At 34.2% G+C, this 22,315-nt stretch overlaps 3 protein-coding genes, 1 long non-coding RNA gene and 2 pseudogenes across 5 annotated transcripts; 3 read left to right on the top strand and 3 right to left on the bottom strand.

Moving 5' to 3' along the window:
- Positions 1-3,599: 3,599 nt before the first annotated feature.
- On the bottom strand, positions 3,600-6,745 carry LOC104717715 (copper amine oxidase family protein). Its single transcript, XM_087483485.1, has 4 exons — positions 5,473-6,745; positions 4,720-4,836; positions 4,074-4,636; positions 3,600-3,994 (listed from the first exon to the last, which is right to left on the bottom strand). Exons 1-4 carry the CDS (start codon positions 5,752-5,754, stop codon positions 3,781-3,783), a joined length of 1,176 nt encoding a protein of 391 aa, XP_087339611.1. The 5' UTR covers positions 5,755-6,745; the 3' UTR covers positions 3,600-3,780.
- Positions 5,849-6,349, bottom strand: LOC147948673 (amine oxidase [copper-containing] gamma 1 pseudogene; annotated as a pseudogene).
- Positions 6,746-13,547: 6,802 nt separating the features above from the next.
- On the top strand, positions 13,548-15,330 carry LOC104717728 (UDP-glucuronate 4-epimerase 5). Its single transcript, XM_010435349.2, has one exon. It carries the CDS (start codon positions 13,780-13,782, stop codon positions 15,088-15,090), a length of 1,311 nt encoding a protein of 436 aa, XP_010433651.2. The 5' UTR covers positions 13,548-13,779; the 3' UTR covers positions 15,091-15,330.
- A 38-nt stretch (positions 15,331-15,368) lies between these two features.
- LOC104717739 (uncharacterized) lies at positions 15,369-16,799 on the bottom strand. Of its 2 annotated transcripts, XM_087483516.1 has the most exons (2): positions 16,321-16,732; positions 15,369-16,231 (listed from the first exon to the last, which is right to left on the bottom strand). In XM_087483516.1, exon 2 carries the CDS (start codon positions 16,202-16,204, stop codon positions 15,500-15,502), a length of 705 nt encoding a protein of 234 aa, XP_087339642.1. In that variant the 5' UTR covers positions 16,205-16,231; positions 16,321-16,732; the 3' UTR covers positions 15,369-15,499. The 2 variants fall into 2 exon arrangements, with proteins under 2 accessions (XP_087339642.1, XP_010433663.1); XM_010435361.3 differs by having other exon boundaries at positions 15,369-16,799.
- Positions 16,800-20,182: 3,383 nt separating this feature from the next.
- On the top strand, positions 20,183-20,662 carry LOC147948672 (uncharacterized). Its single transcript, XR_015579589.1, has 2 exons — positions 20,183-20,322; positions 20,390-20,662. It is a non-coding gene; the product is annotated as an uncharacterized LOC147948672 (long non-coding RNA).
- Positions 20,663-20,705: 43 nt separating this feature from the next.
- LOC147948671 (F-box protein At3g28330-like) lies at positions 20,706-22,175 on the top strand (annotated as a pseudogene).
- The last annotated feature ends 140 nt before the right edge of the window (positions 22,176-22,315 follow it).

Below are 22,315 nucleotides of genomic sequence, written 5' to 3'. Positions count from 1 at the left end.
TATTCTAAAATTTTTTTTTTTTTTTTTTTAAAGAATATTCTAAAATATATTAAAAACCGAAATACCAAACCCGACGAAAACATTAAAATCTCCGGAGAAGGAGACAAGAAAATACATAAAACAGAGAGGACTTCATCACACACACAAAAAGAAAAAAAAAGGGAAGACACAAAACATTATCTAATAGCATCATATAATGTTTTCATTATGTGTCTCCTCTACATCTTCATTTTGAGAATTCTAATAAATGAAAACTCCGCCTATGAAATACAATTTTTTTATTAAAAGACAGATGTCAACAACCTAGAATGACAAATACATGAATGATGAGACACGTCAATGCATGAGTTTCCATATATGAAACAACGTAATATACATTACTATACAAGGCTATCTTCATCCTATCTACGTTGGGCAACGTAATAAGAAACATAAAAGTGGAAAAGGTATTGTCAGTGGAACGCACTCTCTTAATCTGTCTAAAAGGCTATGTTCATTCTATGTCTCCTCTACATCTTCATTTTGTGTCCTTCTTCGCCTTCTTCTTCTTCATCTTCTTCTTGCTCTCTTGTTTCTCCTTCTTCTTGCTGTCTTCTTTCTCCTTCTTCTTCCTCTCTTGTCTCTCCTTCTTCTTCCTCTCTTGTGTCTTCTGATCACTTCTTTTTCTTTTCCTTTGCCTACCTGAAAAGCAATAACGTTGATTATGGTAACCTAATTATAACCTAATAATAAACTAATGATAAAAGAAAAAAATTTACCTTGACCAGTGGAAGAATGTTGTTGTCACCTGCATCATCATCATCATCAGAAGAATCATCTTCATCACTCAAACCCTCAGCATCCACAATATCAGCATCAGCGATGTTTCCTTCATTGTTACCATCGTTCCCGTCACCATTGTCACCCCCATTCTCATCATCATCCCCATTGTCATCATCTCCATCATTATTATTCCCATCAGCATCATTGTCATCATCCTCGATCAAAGGATGTATCTGACCGGGAACCCATTCCATGAAAAGATGATTTGCCGGACCATTACCATAGGCCAGAGCGTTTCTAGACCACGCATTGATCAAATCTATCAGATGGTTGATACGTGGGATGCTTTCTATGAAATGAACGTTGATGGAACGATCGGGTGGAAGATCATTAAACTGCAAGTATTTGCAATGAAACATGATAAGGAAACGTACTGTTCAAGTATGAAAACGCTGCGCATGATAGTGTATAAGCATAGGTATAAAATACTCACGTCCATTGCTTAGCTCTTTCTCTGACTCTTGTCAATCTCTGTATATTTGGTATGGGTATCGATCGAGTATTTACACATTCTATGAAATATATGATAAGTTTCTTTTTCTTCTGTTTCTAGTATTTTAAAAAAAAACTTACACATTTCTGTTACGATAAAAATATTTCATTTTATATTTATACAATCTATATTTATATTTACTTTAATATTTTGTTGTGTTGTATATATTTTAGTTTTTTCTTAAAAAAAGAATTTATTGATTCATTAACTTTAGATTAATGTTCTTTTTGATGATGTTCACATCCTAGATGGAGAAAGAACTCCCTAATTATAATATAGATAGATTTCATAATTAAAAATACATATTTAAATTTTAATTATTCCATAAATATGTTAGAAGATATTTTCCTATTGGTTGTGAACGTAAATCCAAATACCATATTTTTTGTATATCCTACAAGACTGACTTCAAAACATCATCACATGCAAATGGGTTGGGTTTAATTTTTTTCTACCAACTTTTTGCTAATCTTACATATAATAGCTATCAACAAATGCCAATTACGAATCATAGACATCCAATCCAAAACCAATTGGCAATGAGTGGAGTGGTCCATGATCCTTATATATTACCCCAAAGAATACATCCCAACCGATGTGGGATTCTAATAGGCATCTTCGAGATGTGGGTGGAAAACGGTCCAACGGGAAACAGCCCAAGCCCAACATTTCGGAAATACAACAAGACACCACTTATATGGGCCACATAGGTGGGAAACCATTTCTTTTGTGGAAAATTGCTTGTTGGGACTAACCATGGGCTTTGATACCATATTAGAAATAATTGACATTCAACCCAAAACCAATTGGCAATGAGTGGAGTGGTCCATGATCCTTATATATTACCCCAAGAAATACATCCCAACTGATGTGGAATTCTAATAAATAGCTATCAAAAAATGCCTATGATCTAAGCTGCAAATTTGAAAATAATTTATCGATGTAAGAAAGATTGCTGATGGCAAGATATAGGTATTATTGCTCGCCGGCAGCCTGGCAGTGAGTAAAGAATACGAAACTCTTGAGGCAACATATTGCGCATTTTCCCGAATTTGGTGAATCTAACCACTGTAAACTACTGTACTTATGATAACGTAAACTACTGTAACTACTTTAATTACCAGTAACTTAATGAAAAGAATAATTACTAGCTAGTATTAAAAATGAAAGAATATGGTATTACTGGTAATTAGCATTTTAACTTAATTTATAAACTTACATATAATGATAGAATGATCAGATATATGATAAATTAATTATATTTTAAAATTATTTGTTTAAGTTGGTTTTAGTAAAATTTAGATCTAGTAGCTAAAGACTGAAATGTTCGATATTAAAAATATATAAGGCTTATTTAAAAATAACTTAATTTTTTTTTCGTCAAAAATTAATTATATTGATGATAAACTGTAGTCATTACATAGTTGGGCTGCAGCATGGAAGTAATGAAATACACCCCGTAAAAAAAGTGTTTGATAAACAACCAAATTTGGCTAATAGGTGGGCAGCATTATTACAAGTTCTAGGAGTGAATGTAAACTGAATTCTTTGAAATATTGATGACCAGAAGAGTAAATCTTGATAAATACCAGCAATAGAAACGTCAAAGAGGTCTTTGTGCATGATCTTAGTTAGTGTCTCACAATCTCCTTCGAAAACAACATTGGTAATACCTTTTATCCATGTATGTTGCATTGCCGCTTGTAGTGCCTTGGCCTCATCGTCCAAAGGTGACGATGCATATCCTATCTGTGAAGCTCCCCAACCATGTGCATTGTCATTCGTATCACATAAAATCCATCCAGCCTTCATATTATTTGTTATTGGGTCATAGGGTGCATCACAATTACATTTGATGAACAAAATTAAGGTCGGGTCCAATTTTTTAATCTTGGTTGATGAATTTGGACGTTGACTCTTTTTGTTTCTTCCATATTACAAAACCAGTGACGAACATCCGATTTAGCTCTCATGAATATGTTGTTTGGATTTTCATTAAAAATAACTGAATATAGATTTCAAATTTAAAAAAATTAGGGTGTTCCAGAAAATTATCTTTAACAAATTGCGAATATTTTAGTTGAAGATTTGTTATCAAAACCAAAACAAAATAAAATCTTATCTAGGTCTTCTATCACTTTGTACATTTGAAAGTTGAAACTAATAGCAAGATCTGCGCGAACTTTTTTGCTAATGGGCGAAAGAGGACATTGAATCTAGTTTCACAATCTGTTTCAAACTAATCAAACGGGAAAGGGAAATGTTTTAGTTCTTGAGATTAACATTCCGGTTTGAATTGGACATGTTATACTACTTTTGCGCTTATTGGTCTTGCTGTGGGAGTTGGGATTTCACCAATAACACATAGCATAACAAAATATATTGTAACTTGATTTGAACTTGTGCCATGAATCTATAATAAGATCCAAAATTCGGATAATTCTTTTGTTGGTTCTTCATTCTTCTCAAGCAGAAACAGATCCAACTCCGCAAACAGGAAGGTCATGTTCGAAGTTTGGAGTTGTCTTAAGGATTGGATTTCGCTCAAAGAAATTCACTGGCTTCAAATCGAAACTCGAAGAAACTGTGGGCATTATTGGAAAATCTTCTTGACATGGGATGTGATGGAACCCAAGCGTGTACCATACCACAATGTCCTTGTTCTCTATGTCTCTATCTCTGCATGGCACCAATAATGTATCAAAAAAAAAAAACTATCGGTTCTTAACAAAATAACTATTAGTTTTCAGTTAATCACCTGTCTGACCAAACCGCAAGAGTATCATCACCATGACTTTGGTAAGTGAACAAACCACCAGCCCATTGTTCGGACTTATTGTAGGGAGTGACCCAAATTTGGTTATTGGTAAAAGCTCCTCTCTTCTGCGGTGGATCATCATGGTCAAGCAAACTAGCAGCTGTGGCTCTAGGCACGACCTTGTAACCCGTTGGGTTACCGACCCGAGTAGTTTTACCAGAATTGATGACGTGGAATTCTGATGGATCGTACAAGCTTAGCTTGATCTGACCGTGCTTTTCGGTTTTAACTATGTTCCTAATTGCTTTCATGTAACTCTTCCTCGGTGATTCACCAGGCGCCGTCTCTTGCCTCTTAAGGTTCACTTTAACAAAGGAATTGTCCGGGCCATCCACGTCGAGGTCAAGGTAAAAAGTGACGTAATGGTCGTGAATAACTCCAATTACATTTTCGGACAGAATGGTGCCATAGAGCTCTTCTTCATTACCTTCTTTGTCTTTCTTCACTTGGTTCTTGTTCTCGTACGTTGTCCCTTTCACCATCAAGATTCCACTAAGCCCAACCTATAGTTGATCATATCGTACCAAAGTCATTTTATAGTCAATTCTATTTTGGGAAAATAACAAAGACTAAAATTCAAAAGTACCTTAGCTCTCATAAGCCCATCAGTTTGGAACTCATAATCAATGATGTAATTGTAATTACCCACTGAGGCTACCATTCGTACTACAAGCGTCACCTTTGGCCTCACTTTCCTTAACGGCTACAAAAAAAAAAAATCGTAATTAATCTATTTATCTTACTTTATGAACTGTTTCTATTTTGAGTCTGCGTAGATGTCTTTTTGCTTTTGTTCATGTATATACATATCATAACAATCATTATTGTGTCAGGTTACTTAGGTGCAATCTAAATCTCATAAAAATTAAGCGAGTCCATTCCTTCATTAGCAATTGGTTTTTGAACTAATTAGAACCCATAGATTTTTGACATATTTTTTTAATGTAATAACTAATAAGATATACAAAACATAAGTTATAAATTTGTCTTCTATTATTGTAGGCTTTCAAATATATCAGAACTGTGAGAAATTCAAAAAATATCATGCTTTAAAAAGTTCATTTAATTAATATGCATATAATATGGTATTTTTGATTCATTTCTACAAAAACAAAACAAATAGTTGGCCGTTAATTGAGGATTTGTAAAAGTATCTTTAGGTTCGTTTAACAGATAATTAGGTAAGATCTGATTTCAAAAGACTACTACTTTAACAAAGTTAGCCACCTTAAAAACGAATACTATGTTGATAAAAAGTTCTAAACGTAATAACACGTGATTTGTTATGTTAATGTCGCTGTGAAATTTAATTAAACAGAGAAGGCAAAAAAGAACTTACCGGCATGCCGGTGACGGGATTCTCTGAGTGACGCCAATTAACATCTCCGGCGTACCTCTCAAACACACAAATCATATTCTCTCTCACATACGGCGTTCCGTCAGCCGCAGCGAATATTCCGTCCATATAAACGGCGTTTCTTGGACAAATCGTTAAGCGGTTCGAGCGGCATCGCTTGTAACCCGAACCATACTCGCCCGCGTCCATATAAGTTTTGAAGTACCAAGCTTCCGTTGGATCCATGTACGGAACAAAAAGCTCCGACACAAACCCTTTGTACATCACTTCACGTGTCACTTGTGTATCAGGGTCGTGTACTCTAACCAGGGATATGATTAAACCGGCTCTCGGGTCCGGTTTTAAGTGAAACTCCCAATTAACCGTACCTACCTAGAGTTGAGAAACACTGAATTTTAGTTAACCTTCTGTTTTCGTCTTTATTACCAAACCAGCCACTAGAGATTGGTAAACAAATCACGTCCGTTAGATTAACTCCACGAGATAGTATCGTACGGTTGAAATCCGCGTTTATGAACGGAGCCCTAGTGGCATCGTCTATCTCCTCCAACGTCATAATCGGGTAACCGGGTGCACGAACCGGACTATCCACTAAATCTACATGGCTTGTAGACAAGTCAATGGTGAGAACGTGCGAGTCGCCGCCAACACGTGCGATCACTGAAGCCTTTCTTGGTGGGAGTGTGGTTCTTTTTTCCCATTGTCGGACTAGGTTCTTGTCTGGCTCTTCAAGAACGACGGAGTGAAGCGCGTATGGTGCAGGGGAGGCGAAGAGCGAGTGTGAGGAGAGGATTGATCGGAATTTGTTGATCTCCACCACCGTGAGTGGGTCAAGAGGGTGGTTTGGTGTGTCGGACATGTGGTCATGGTTTTTGGTTTTGTTTTGGGAACGCTTATAGTAATCGGTGGATTTTTTTGTTGAAAAGGAAGTTACTTGAGGCGCAAAGAGGTGAAGAGATAGAATTGGTGCAGTCCGTGGAGGATGGCTCGTGAGAAAAGTACGTTGAAATGAATAAGAAGATAAAACGGGAGAAAGAGTTTTGGCTCCATGGAAGCTCTCACTCTATCTTTCTCTTTCTAGATCTCAGTTGGTTTGTTTTGAGTAATGTGAGTGTTGTATTGTTTATTCATTTCATATATAAAACGAGGATTATATAAACCTATTTGTATAGACCACTATAGGATTGGCACTGTTACTGAGGAGCCTAAAACAAACAAGAAGAATGTCAATTTTATTTTTGACTTTTCTATCCATATCTTAAGAAGAGCAACTTGACAACAATATATATTACATGACAAGATTTTGAAATCCCGGACACGTTGTTCAGGGCAATTAGGAATATATATGACCACATGACCAACCACAACTTCTACGAATGCGGCTCTTTTATTTGTTTTGCACCATAATGATCAAAACATCCGAATTGTCGCCTGGAGTAAAAATAACATATTCAAGTTTTTTAACCCTTGTTATCTTCCTCCACTAGAAGTGGAATTAATATTTTTCATCTTCTTGATCTCGTGTATAATGGTTAAATAACCTTTTAAGGAAAAAAAATGCAATACTGATAAATTTGGAAGAAACCTTAGACCTTCCCCAACGTGGAGTTTTAAGAGGGTATATAATTCAAAAGTAGAAAAAAAATAAATCAGAAATAAGAAAAAAATTAAGAGGTCCTCTTATTTAGTATATTGGATTTGAGAATAAGAGACTGTACGTGTCACTTATTTGTTGGCCAAAACAAAATAATAGAGATACAATCATTTTTCTTTCTTTTCCTCTCCATCTCTCTGTCTCTCTCTCTCGATCGAAGTCGAAGTCGAATTGGCAATGGAAGAAGATGGAATCAAAGGACATGGAATCAGAGGACAATTAAGTCGGAGGAGATGCGACGGAGATTGAATCGGCGGAGGCTAATCGGAGGGTTCTTGAATCGACTCCGAGATTGTATCGGAGGAGATTTGATTTCGAGTCGATTCAATTAGAAGAGATTGAATCAATTGGAATAGGAGATATCTCATGGTTTAAAATCATATTGTTCTTGTTCGATTTAGGGTTCTAAACGGATTAGGGTTCTAAGATTTTGGTTCGAAAATTAGGGTGAATTCTCATGTTAAGGACCAGCGTGATTGGGATATCGTTCGTGACCTTGTGAGTTGTCGAAAGAACGAGTTTTATCTGAGAGGTCTCACTGGTTGTTGTAGAGTCGACCGTTATGCTCTGACAGGTTCAGAGACTCGAATTGGAGAAACACATTGGCTCGTCATTTGGAAACTTCCGCTGAGGCAATAGATGATGAGGGAGGCAGTAGTTGCTGCAATCTTTCTGGTGAAGTGTCTACTTCTTGTACCGGTAACAAAGAAGAAAAATGTGTGAGGTGATACTGATGCATGTGTGATACTGATGACGGTGATGAAGAATGTGTGAGACCAGATGCTTGTACTCATGGACCCGTGAGTACCTATACTATTGACCTTCTGCTTCTCGATTAAGTTTGGCAATGATTTTAATCCCTTGATGTCTTACTCTTCTCAGGTACTAAACCAATTATTATACCTAATGAGAACCGCCGAGAAGACTATAAAAATACGAATTGCTCTGGCTCTTGCACATCTTTGTGACCCTAAAGATGGAAAACTGATTTTGCAACAGGGGACTCAGCTCCTGCTTCACCCGCCCAACAGGTAAATAATTTTCATTCCTTCTTTCTAGCAACTAATAATTTCTGATTCGAGGTGTTAACTTGTTTTTGATTATTACACTGAAAGTATTTTTAGGTGAAAAGTTCGTGAACAACCCTACTTTGTCCGATATCACATTCCTCATTGATACTCTAAGCAAGGAGTCGTACAAGGGCAGCACTTTGATCATGCAGCTCCTGAGAGACAACCTCACCCTCTGGAATTCTGATCTTGCTGAAGATGGAGGTCTGTCTGAAAGTCACACAACACTCTCGAAATGTTTGAGCTTAAGCCATGGTTTTGTTATGTTTTCACGAGAAGACAACAAGCAAGAACAGGCTAAGCCTGCCAAAGCCACAAAGGTAATTCACCTTAATATGAAGTGTATGAATTGTCCTTGTTGGATCAAAGCTCAATGTTGTTTTGGTTGTTTGTCTGTTAAGAACTTATCAAAGGGTTTAGAAGTTGAATGAGATTAGATTCAAAAAACTATATTTGTAAAAATAAGAGACTCAAAATTATATCCTACCATTGGAGAGGATGATTTTAATTAAAATCTTAAGAGTTCTTATTTTATAAACAGTACTTAATATATTCATTAAAAATTACAACAGTACATAAGAGACTAAAAATTAAAACTCACCGTTGGTGATGCCCTTAGAAGTGAAATAGTTTCTCTCATTTTATTCATTAGCTTCTAGGCTTATATTTATACAAAGATATAACTTGTCTAACAAGTTCTTTACATATTCAATAATGGTAAATCTACTTATTTAGCAATAGGAGAATATTACACAAATGTTAACTTTCCATTTAACTCGATCTCGTAATCTCCGAGATCTCCTAATACCCTCCCGCAAGCTCATACGTGGTAACACGTATGAGATTGGACGATCATCATCACATCATCTTCACGGTCTTCGTACTCACTATAGAGTCATCAATGGCGTTATACCTCGCCATAAGGTCATCGAGTCGGTGGAGAATGTGTATCTCCATTGATTTCAAAATCACAAGTTTAAATCGTTCTTCGAGCTTCTTGTTCATGAAGAAACTTGTGTAGTGGTCATGGTCAAATTCAGGTTTGTACAGCATCGTATCCGTCAGATTCATCACTTTGATAGTTATCTTCGTGGCTCCATCTTGTTTGTAGTAAAAAAATGAATCCACATGAAGACTCGTTGGACAACACAATCATGTGCTATTGTACCCATATCTCTCATAAAAGAGACACATCTTTCTTTCTTTCTTTTTTTTTTAAAGAAAAACAGTCGAACAAAATTTTTTGTTTTTTTTTTTTTTTAAGTTTTTTTTTTTTTTTCGAAAAAACAAAGCAAAAGGAACGAAAAGAACTATAAAGAAAATCAAGGAAGTATGTTTGATACACCAAAACAAAGAAAACCAGTACGAACAAAGAAACAAAATTCAATTTTTTTTTTTTTTTTTAAACTGCAGAAACAAAAGAAAACCCTAATCCATAGGTATAGGATCAAGGCTCTGATACCATGATAAATTTGGAGGAAACCTTAGAAGTGAAATAGTTTCTCTCATTTTATTCATTAGCTTCTAGGCTTATATTTATACAAAGATATAACTTGTCTAACAAGTTCTTTACATATTCAATAATGGTAAATCTACTTATTTAGCAATAAGAGAATATTACACAAATGTTAACTTTTCATTTAACTCGATCTCGTAATCTCCAAAATCTCCTAATAAATACTTCAAAGAGAGAGTAAAAAATATTGCAAGGGAAAAATAAGAGAGCACAAGCAATACGATTTTATCACATTTTTTATATATACATAAGCATTTCTATATATACAATCTTCAAACAACTCTTACAAGAGGCACTCCACTGACATGGTACACGAGATCGAAAAAAAAAAAAAACGCCCAAGCTCAAGCCATTTTGTACGGTTACTACCATTACGGGGTTCGATTTGGTTTACCGTTACGATTAATTTGGGTCATGTTCATGCCTATAATGTAACATCGGTAAAAAAAAAGGTAAAAAGTGAAAACTACTGGTAGGCAACAAGACGGGCTTACATTTTAGATAGGCCTGTGGATCGTTCCAACATAAGTGAGAAAGGCCCGTCAGTACACACATATGACATACTCCCTCCGTTTCAAAATATAGGATGTTTGAGTAGAAACACGCATATTAAGAAAAAGTTATTTTTAAAAAGTTTAACCAATCATACCCAAGATTCATAATATAAAATATAAAATTAATCTAAAAGTTGCATAGAAAATTGGAAACATCCTATATTATGAAATAAAAATAATCCTCAAAACATCCTATATTATGAAACGGAGGGAGTATATAAAACCTATATATTGCTTGGAAATGACTCTTAGGAAATGAATCATAGAAAAAAATCTAGTTGAGTTGGTAGATTCTTTTTAGGTTTCATGTGAGTTTTAACCACTTTTAACATTGTTAGAGACAGAATGCTCTTGTAACTTGGATTAAAAAACAAGTCATGTTCTTTTTTATGTTTTTTTTTCTTTTAACCATCCCACTCATTTATACATTTACTTGAAAATGAAATAGGAACTATAAACTAAAATATTGCAGCTAGCCTATTGATTGACTACAACAGGTCGATAAAGAACATATAATTTTGAATTATTATTATAGCAGTTACCATAATATGTGTATGTAAATGCTAAATGTTTTAATGTATGATATTAGAGAAATAAGAGTATGGACGTATGGTGATAAGAAATTCAAAGTCAAAGTAACCTTTGCTTTGAAACTTGGCGAGTCTAATTGGCTATTATTTGTTAATATCCTTTTATAACCGAAGCTTATAATTTCGTCGTTATTCGTTATTTTTTAATATCTAATTTGAATTTCGATGGTATAGAGTAGAATATAAAAACATGTACTAGATTTCAAACAATAGAGATAAGTCAAATCTTATAACTTTTTGGTTGAAAAAAATGGAGATAAGTACCTTTAGGAATTTGATTAGTCAGTTTTATGGCTTTTCGTTTAGTCTTCATTTGAGACTTCTTACGGTAAAATTATGCATCACGATCATGCAACAAGCCAAGGTACATGCAAATGCAATATCAGAACTACAAGTCTACAAGCAACACGTCATTGAAATAATTTAGAGTTTTGTGCAATAAAAGCAAGTTTACTTGTCCCAGCCGGTTTGGCTCTAACCGCTCTAAGAACTTAAATACTACTTAATGATCGTATGGAGGACAAACTCTATCTTGAGTTTGATATCCTAATCTAATTGTATGTGGCGTGAACGATACTTTTGGCAGTAAATGATTTGACACCTTCTTCTTACCCTAAAGAAAAGATTTGATATAAAGATACCAGTTTCTGATAGGTAAGCTATAATATATAAGTTGCTAACACTGATCTTGCATGAGATTAAACGATATTTGTACGATTTTCAAATCTTATCAAATGAATTGCTCTTAGAGCTTTACTATAAGGATTGGAAAAGAAGTGAGAAAAGAAACAGAAAAAAGACTAAGAATATAAAACATGAATTTTCGTCTAATGTTGAAAATAATAGTTAGGTGAGATATAACAATCATGAACTAAACTAAAGTAATAATTAGTTTCTTATAAGATTACTTCCGTCAAGAAAACAAAAATGTAGTATTAAACTAGTATATTATTTCACTTATTTGGAAATATACAAATGATTTAAATGTGCACCAGAGTTCACCTCCTTATATAATAAAGAAATAAAATATGTGTATATTATTATAAAATTAAAAAATTAAACTGTTGTTTTATAAACTGATATAGAATTTTATTCTAATTGTAAAATTTAAATCATAACCATCTAATTTGTAAACCCAAACCGACATATAATTTCATTCTAATTGTAAAATCTAAACCCTATATATCTTATTTGTAAACCTAAACAGACATATAATTTCGTTTGAATTGTAAAATCTAAATCCTAACCATCTCATTTGTAAACTCAAACCGACATATAATTTCATTCTAATTGTAAAATCTAAACCCTAACCAAACCCAAACCGACATATAATTTTGTTTGAGTTGTAAAATCTAAATCCTAACCATCTCATTTGTAAACCCAAACCGACATATAATTTCATTCTAATTGTAAAATCTAAACCCTAACCACCTCATTTGTAAACCCAAATCGACATATAATTTTGTTTTAATTGTAAAATCTAAATCCTAACCACATCATTTGTAAATCCAAACCGACATAGAAGTTTGTTTTAATTGTAAAATTTAAACTCTAATCACCTTATTTGTAAACCCAAACCGACACATAATTTTTTTCTAATTGCAAAATCTAAAACAAACCAATATTTAACTTTCTTTGATTAAAAGTATACGTAATTTGTTTACATAATTTGTTTTGCTTTAGAATTTAATTTTGATTTTTTTAAAATGAAATAATGTATAAAAGATTCTGACTGGTTGAAAAACAGCAGGTGAACAAAAATGTTCAGCCCTAGAGGTGAACCTAAGACAATACTTGTTTCTATAGTCTAGTTATTTAAAAATAAAGGATGGTCTAATTTGCAGATTATCTACTAAAATTTTTAAAATTTCTGAACTTTATGTTACCAATTACAAAAATAATTCAGCTGAAACCTTTCTTAATTATATTCACATATATATAATTTTATAAAAATATTGTGTAGTATCCTTATTTTTGTATAAGTGTATATAACCACTATAACTTAATACTCAGAAACATTATTATCTAGATAGATCGATTTATCTTTTGAATTTATAAATAGTTTTTTCGAATTAATTTATGTATAAACAAATTAATATTTATACACAAATAAAACATCATAATTCTTATACTTTTGATAAATTTTACATTTATTTTCATTGTATCTATATAATAGATAATAGTTTACTGTAAAGCTAAGACATATTGATTTGGTTGTTACTAATTATGAAAATAAAATATAAACAAAATCAAAAACAATACAAGTCGGCCGTTTAATCTTTAGGTCCACTTTAAATCGTCCGACGTGTTTCTAACGATATTTTGAATAAAAACACTATTCATATTTCACATTTACGTTAAATTATTATTTTTATAATATTAAATTGTTTAATTATACTGTAATATCATTTTTGATATTTTTATATCATCAATAGAAATTTGGAACTAACAGTAAAGTCTTGTACCAAACAGTTAAAAAATATAATATATATGACATTTATAATTTAGTATCTCAGAATCTGTGTGTGACGACCGTGTACAAAAGGTACATGCACAACATGATCAATATAGAATTCAATTCAAAATACAGATGTCAACAATCTACAAAACACGTTAACATTGAAAAAGCAATCTTTAAAAATACATGAATTTGACAGCTTTTTGTTTATTACCATCACTTCAAGATTGAACAAAAAAAGAAATATATAAAACCTAATTAGGATTTATAATCATAAGAAGAAATATATAATCAAGGATTAAAAGTTTCTTTCCCGGAAAATTCTCTCAATTTTGACTTGCTCAATTTTTTTTTGCTTCTTCCCTTCAATCTCTCTTATACCCACAAAAATCAAAACCACAACAACCCTAACCCTAAAATCTCAGATTTCTGAATTCTCCGACGAAAATGTCACACCTTGATGATCTTCCTCCCACTCCCGGTAAATACAAAACCGATAAAGTCCCGCCGTACTGGATGATTCTCCACCACCACCGTTACCTCCGTCTCTCGAAACTAACTCTTTGGGCTTCTCTCTTCCTCGCTCTCTTCCTCTTCTACCTAATCCTATCCCCACCTCCGTCACCATCTCGCCGCAATCTCAACGACTCCTCTTCCTCCGTTTCCGCCGCCAAATACGGCGGCTCTCACTGGGAGAAACAAGTCCGCAAATCCGCTCGTCCAAGGTCTCCCGGCGGTTTAACGGTACTAGTCACCGGAGCATCCGGGTTCGTCGGTACTCACGTCTCGATCGCGTTACGGAGACGCGGCGACGGTGTTCTAGGTCTTGATAATTTCAATCGGTACTACGATCCGAAGCTTAAACGAGCAAGACAAGGGCTTTTAGAAAGATCAGGTGTGTTCGTCGTAGAAGGCGATATAAACGACGCCGTATTGCTTCGAAAGCTCTTTGATGTTGTCCTCTTCACACACGTGATGCATCTCGCTGCTCAAGCTGGTGTGCGTTACGCAATGCAGAACCCTGGATCGTATGTGAATAGTAACATTGCTGGGTTTGTGAATCTCTTAGAAGTATCCAAATCAGCGAATCCTCAGCCTGCGATTGTGTGGGCTTCGTCTAGCTCTGTTTATGGACTCAATTCGAAAGTACCCTTCTCTGAGAAAGACCGAACTGATCAGCCAGCGAGTTTATACGCAGCTACTAAGAAAGCAGGTGAAGGCATTGCGCATACTTATAACCATATCAATGGTTTGTCACTTACGGGTTTGAGGTTTTTCACTGTTTATGGACCTTGGGGTAGACCTGACATGGCCTACTTCTTCTTTACTAAAGATATACTTAAAGGGAAGACGATTACTGTGTTTGAGTCACCTGATGAAGGTAGTGTTGCTAGGGATTTCACTTATATTGATGATATTGTGAAAGGTTGTTTAGGTGCGTTAGATACTGCTGAGAAGAGTACTGGTAGTGGTGGGAAGAAGAAAGGTTCTGCTATGTTTAGGATTTATAATTTGGGGAATACTTCTCCTGTTCCTGTTACTAAGCTTGTGACTATATTGGAGAAGCTTTTGAAGACGAAAGCTAAGAAAAAGATTATGCCTTTACCGAGGAATGGGGATGTTGAGTTCACTCATGCGAATATCACGTTAGCGCAAGCAGAGCTTGGTTATAAACCCACGGTTGATCTTGAGACTGGTTTGAAAAAGTTTGTGAAATGGTACATGGGGTTTTACACGAAGAAGAAGAGTTCTTGGTGAGCTTGTTTTTGGAACCGAGCACGCTAAGGGAAAGATGGCTCTCTCAGTCTTAATGGACAAAAACACTTGGTTATTTCACATATCTGCATTGTTTCTGTGTTGCTAGATTTTGCTTCATTTTATTTGTTAGTAGATTTTGAACAATGTACAGCTTCATCACTTAGGTGTTTTCAATTGTGGGAAAACTTAATTGTCTTTTCCATCATGGCTGAATAATAAATTAGCTTGGATTTTGATGCATATACTCTGTAGTAAACTCGATCTATTTTGTCACCTTGTTTCTTGTGAATCCAAACACAATCTTTATCTTCTTTATTCTGATCATAATGGTTTTGGAAGATCAAGTCACATTACTACTGCAGCAAAAACAATCTCAGAGAACAAGAAACAATGAATGTGTTCTACCATGTTAACTGCCTAAATTGATATCTTCCTCTGCGCAATCAATCCCGACAATGGTGTGATATGATTGACAAGGTCTAGAAGATGCAACACCGTCTTCATTATCTAACTTCCACCAATCACCACTATCTCCAATCTCCACCTCTGTTACATTCTCAATCTCATCATCATCACAATCAAACCCGTAATCCCAAACACCACAAGAACCTCCTCTCTCTTTCTCCAAAACAGGATCATAACTCCACTCCAACTTCTTCAACACATCTCTATCTTTCCACTTCCCAACAACCTTCTCAACTTCCTTCTTAGCCTTCCCCATCACAACTTCCTTCCACGAATACGAAACATCAGCTACTCTCTTCAACACACCTTCATTCAAATCACCAATCACAACAGTCCTCAAACACCTCTCCTTAGCTTCCCTCAAAACCCCTGCATAACCAGAATCATCAGACACAAGAACAACACACTCCACTTCTCTCTTATCCATAACATCAACCATATGTTCCTTCAACGCCACATCAGCAGCTTCTGGCTTATCACTAACCATCTTCACCCAAAACCCAGCTCGTTTCAGCTCATCAGCTAAACCGTAACCTTCCTTTGGAGTCAAAACCTTCCTCGCCGCTCTTTTATACTTCTCAATCTTCATCGAATACTTAGCCAAAAGCCTCACTCTTTGATGTCCTTTGGATGATTCAATCTGTCTCATACGTTTCTGATGCTCAGTCTCGTGAATCTGCTTGAAATGATTGATTAGATTCGCATTCGTATAAAACCTCCGGTCACAAACACCGCAGAAGTAAGGCTCCGGCGGTTTAACCTTACCTGTGTTCTCCAATTCGTTAAGCAGTTTCCTATCTCTCCTCTCTTCTCGAACTACTAAAGGAACGTAGCTGAAGGCGTGACGGTTCGCGTACGCCACCATCAGTTTCACGAATCCGAAAGATGACGCGGCGGTTCGGAGCTTTACGGCGGCGTCGTAGGGCGGGAAAGAGGCTGGTGGTTTGTTGTCTAGGTCCCAGAACACACCTGTTCGGATTTGGGGTTTAGGGTTTATTAATGAGCTAAAGCCAAAGCTAAAACCTTTGATTGAATTGAGAGAATTGATTTGGGTTTTGGGGCTCCGAACTCTCTGGACGATTCTTGGGAACATCGTCGGAATTTTCGAATTGACGGAGACGATGGAGGCTTCGAAAAAACCCGGGTTTACATACCGGACCCGGATCCTGAACTTTGTAACATTGAGTTACAAAAATATAACACTTATAACCCCTGAACTTTGTAACGTTTACAACTTCTTCCCTAACTTCAATAGGGAACAACAAAATACCAGTGTTCATAGAAGATATACGTAATTTTCTATTGAATTCAGTATTATTAAAACGAAGTACATTTGCTAATATAACATTCTATTTTTAAGATTTACATAATAAATTTTTATTATTTTAATAATATCACAACTTAATATTATTATTTATGATATCACAATTTAAATTATATGTACATCATATCTTTACAAATGGATGCAAATCTTATTACTTATTCTATTATTATTTACCTATTAAAATGTAATTAGTTATATAATAAAATGAATTATAAACTTATAAATTTTATAACGTAAGATAGGGGTAAATGTAAAATATCAATAATGATATTGTTTAATACTAAAAAAATATATCAAAAATTTATTTTAACATATAAAAAATATTTAAATTTTTTATATAAAATAAAAAAACATTGTAAAACAATTACTTTGGTGAGCGGTTCTGCCGATAGCTCTTATAACAAGATCTCAAATCAGAATAACAACCCATGTAAAAACAAGAACTATAAACAATCAAAAACCATTATACTATTCATATGATCTTATTATTTATATATATATATATATATATATGTTACATTTATAATATAGCATCTCAATCTTATAGACAAAGAACTAACATTACAAATTTACAATCCCATATGAACTAAACAAAGTATAAGTAATTAATTAAAATATTCTGCACATAATTTTCTCCAGACACCTAAACTATATGTGTAATAATTTTTATAGTATAATGTTTAACGTTAAAGTAAATAAACAGTTATAGCACAAATATGTGCATCTTTACAGTAAACAAGCATAAATATGTGTCATGTTTATAATATTTTATTTATCTCTCTAATTATAGATATGGATTACAATAAATAAATGAAATCTTAAAAATCATCTAATCACTAATATTAATGGTGGTCATGCGAATTGATATGTATGTATTACATCGTCAAGCCATATTTTTTTTAAGCGATTTTGATATTCATAAAAATATAATTTAATATCAACTCTTATCGGTGTTTTGTTATCAACTTATCATCAAGATACAGATATTTCTTATTGAATGCCATCCAAAAACATTTTAAGTTATTTCAAGTAAAACAATGGTGTAATAGATACTTATTGGTTTTTATGACAAGAAAATGATAGTCATTAGTTCTAATTAGTATCACTGTATCAGTGAAATGACATAAAATAAAATCTGCAAAAGAATTAAAAATATGCATGATAAAGAGTTATTAAACAAAAATTTTGAACGCTTGTATAAAATTTAGGAAATAGTAAATTATAATTTATTTGATATTAACAAAACTGAAAATCGTACTACTTTTTCATAATCCATTATAACTGGTAAGTGGTAACTCTTTGCTATAGTCAAACTTTATTAATTAGAAGATACGTATTTAAGAAATTCGATTTTATTAGTAGATAAATAAAGCGAAACTCTTCTTTGACGCAATAAACAAAAAAATGTAAAAACCCTAATTCATAATCATAGGTGTAACACAAACTGAAAAAGAAACAAACAAGGATGAAAAAACAAAAGAAGAACACGAAGGAGAGAAATACGGATCTTCCGGAGGATATAGTAATCAACATACTCACAAGACTACCGCTGCAAAGTATCGTGATATAGGAAATGACATATGACTCTAATGGAGAAGGAAGGAAGCATGGAACATGCGTCACAAGATGGAATTGGAGTCGTTAGCCGTTAAACGCCGTGAATCATTCTATTAAACGTTATAACTCTGTTTATGTTTTCACAGAGTATATAGAGCACATGTTAGCTCTTGCTTTCATTAGGCAATTATCTGGGTTTGTAATCTTTCTCTAGAATTCTCTAGACTCTATCTTCCTCATCGTTTTGTTCGATCTCGATTGGAAACTCTTACAGATGAGATGTTGAGACTGCGTTTTCTATAAACGTTGTGTCAAATTTATGGGTTACTTGTTTCCTTTGAATCTATTTTGATCTTTTGATTCTAATCTATGTTTTACGTTATCACTGGTAACAGAGCCAATCGTGTCCTCGGATTCAATGGCAAAGATCAAAGTTCCATTTTCAAATCGCAAGATGAAGATCTGTCGGAGCATATCGTTACAAGAGATGGTCGAAGGGGTTATGTGTGTTATGTGAAGAGCCAGAGACTTCAGATCACCGCTTGAAACACAAGAACTTAGGGATTCTCATGATTGATGGTGACGACAATCAGTGCCGTTCTTACATGCAAGAGGAAAGGGCAATTTCCCTAAGCCACCAAAAATTAAAAATTTGTTAGGCCACATTTTTTTTCTATCTAGGCTTATGTATTTAAATTGATAAGATAAATGTGTATATAAAGTGGGTTTTTAGGTTTGAGCAACCCATGACAATATTAATAAATCTAATATATAAGGAAATTTCTACGCATGTTTTATACTCTAAATCTAATAACAATAATACTAATGAAAGATAATCTTATAATATAAAGCTTAGTTTTTTAAGTTAGTAATTCATATAATTGCGACATGTGTCAAGTATATCGAGAATATTCTGACACATGTGAATATTTTAAATTTATAGAAAAAATTAAAAAATCCTAAAAATAAAAAGATTATAATTAATATTTTTGTAAAGTATGTAAAACCAAAAGTAACCTATTATATGATTAAATCTAATAGGAAATTTATCTATTAAATTACTAATTTTAATAGAAAATATGTAATTAATAAGAAAATATGTGAAATTAATAAGAAATATATGTAGTTTAATTGCAATTATTAGTTGTTATAAACATATAATAAAAAGAAATTTATACAGAAAAGTGATTAAAATATACAAATTTGATGTGTTAAAATTAGTAATTAACATAATATAAGAAAATTATGAGAATCAAAATAAAAAAAATTAATTTAATTTTCTTAAATTTTTCAATCGATGAATAATTTGATAGTATATTTAATATAATTTTATATAATTACATGGATGATTTAACTTAATTTTCAAATTTTAACATTGAGAATTTGTCGTATACGTGGGATTTAATCTTGTTAAATATGAAGGAAACTACTTGTGGGTTTAAGAATAGTGATTAGTGAACAATTGATAACCTATTTTTCTCACGATTATTCACCGTGTCTATGTTGTCTACTCGATTCATAAACTTTTTTTTGCTTCACCTTTCTTTGGCTATCATATCTATAGAGAGAGAATTGGTTTTAGAGCTTGATTATGTGAGTTTGATGAATGATTTTTTAGGAAAAAATGATAGAAAAATTGTGGCTTAGATTTTTTTTTTCTTTCACTGTTATTGTCTTTAAAACAATTTTTTTTTTTTTTGATATTTCTAATAATAAAAGCCATTACTTACCCGCCTTAAAGCCACAATTCGCCTTAGCACGGCACTGACGACAATCAGCTCCTTAATGAAGAACTTCGTGTATCAACGGAGTATTGTACGATGAATGAGGTACATGAGGCTCCAGAAGAGAAAGCGTTGGTGGAAGAAGAACCAACACCATTTCAGGTACCTATTGCTAATTCTGAGCTTTTGAGGAGTGTTGAACTTAGGAAAGTAAATTTGGAAAATCTAGATGTGGTGAAGAACGAGAATCTGGAGCGAGGAGGGGTTCAAAAGAACAGTAATAGGAGATTTGAGGTTGCAGGTGGTGTTGAGAGAGGTGTGAAAGTCTTAAGTATCAAGAAAATTTGTTCTGCACACAAGGTGTTCGGTAAAATGTTTCAATATACAGAAATGCTAGGAATAAAGAACAAAACGATGAACAAGATAGAGTCTAGAGAATTCTAGAGAAAGATTACAAACCCAGATAATTGCCTAATGAAAGCAAGAACTAACATGTGCTCTATATACGCTGTGAAAACATAAACAGAGTTATAACGTTTACTAGAATGATTCACGGCGTTTAATGGCTAACGACTCCAACTCCATCTTATGACGCGTGTCCCATGCTTCCTTCCTTCTCCATTTGAGTCATATGTCATTTCCTATATCATCTAGTTAGACTTAAGTTGGTTTGTAGAGAATGGAAATCGTTAACGGAGTCAGCCTACTTCGGCGATCTCTACCAACGTAATAACTCCAATTCTAATTGGCCAATCCTTCACGGAAACTATAGTCAGCCTTATTCCAATTTGGAGGAAGTGAAACTTGATCTACCACATGATGGTACTGATCAAAGTTATAATTTGTCTTTTTCTAGTGTTAGTAAGAATAAGATAAAAAAGATTAGAGGTGTGTCTTGCGCTGATGGATTGGTCTTGCTTCGTCTCAAAGAGGAGGAGGAGGACGACGAGATGGTGATACGTTATTACGTTGGGAATCCAGTGTTAGCGCAATGGATTCAACTCCCTCCCTCTTCTCCTGACCCTCCTAGTCCTAGAAACGCTTATCCATACCCTGGTCGTTACACTGATACGGGACTTGTGACACGAATGCGTAATGGTCCCCTCTTAGGTTACAAGGTGGTTCGGATAAATAGCAAAGCATGGCACCCTTTTCCTGGTTATTATTCTCGGACATGGAGTTTTGAGATTTTCTCATTGGATAAAGGTGAATGGAGTGTTGAACAAGTCTCTTGTCCAGGTTGTGGTGTTAGTATGCGCAACGTATCCAACCCTGTTTCTTTGAATGGGAAACTTCACTGGCTTGATGGCTCCCGCCGTGTTATCGTTCATGATTTCTTCTCTTGTGATGATCAAGTTTGAGCATTACCACTACCCGCCATGATGGAAAGCGCTGAGTGGCTACGGTCTGAGCGTCGACGACGTCAAATAGATAAATGCCCCCTTCCACTTCGTAAGAAGATCTGCACCACCTCGCAAGGATATTTTGTGATTATTGATGTAGGATCGATAGACGAGGTCAAGAGCTATAATGTTAGAGTTTTGAGGCTCAAGACTGATTCTTGGAACTGGGAAAAGGCTTGGGAAATCAACATGTCATGTGTAGGCTTGGCTTTAAGTGTGTCCCAGTGGCAATCAACTGTTTTGATATCAACATCATCTATCTATGGGACTTAGACCGTAACTGTTTCCTCACTTGTAACCTTCGTACACGTAAGATATTGTGTGGTACTCGTAAAGATGGTGCCGCTTACAACCCCAAATATTTCTGTCCTTCTATCTTTCGAGACACGATCATATTACTCGTGAAGATGGTACCTTCTACAAGGAAGATACTTTCTGCTACGAGCCACGTTCAAGCCTTTTGCATTTTGTTCCGTCCTTGCAAGTCATACCTACATAGAAACGCAAGATGCTTTTGATCTTATCAACTCTCATGATCTATGTTTTTTGCTTTTTGTAATAAGCTTTTTAAATTCATCCTCTATGCTTTTCTATATATCATTGATTTATTTTTTCCAAGCGCCCAAATGTCCTGTTTGAGTCGGGCTATGTGTCCCAATTCGTTCGTAGTCTACCATTAGTCTATTACAAGTGACAAATCTAACTTTGCACAGACCAGCCCCAAGGATAAGGTCTCATTAATTAGTTGATGA

This window comes from Camelina sativa, chromosome 2, assembly GCF_030686135.1.
Source record: "Camelina sativa cultivar CO46 ecotype springtype chromosome 2, ASM3068613v1".
Classification (NCBI taxonomy): domain Eukaryota; kingdom Viridiplantae; phylum Streptophyta; class Magnoliopsida; order Brassicales; family Brassicaceae; genus Camelina; species Camelina sativa.
Note: the sequence above shows the minus strand (reverse complement) of the source record. Positions and strands in the feature narration are given on the sequence as shown.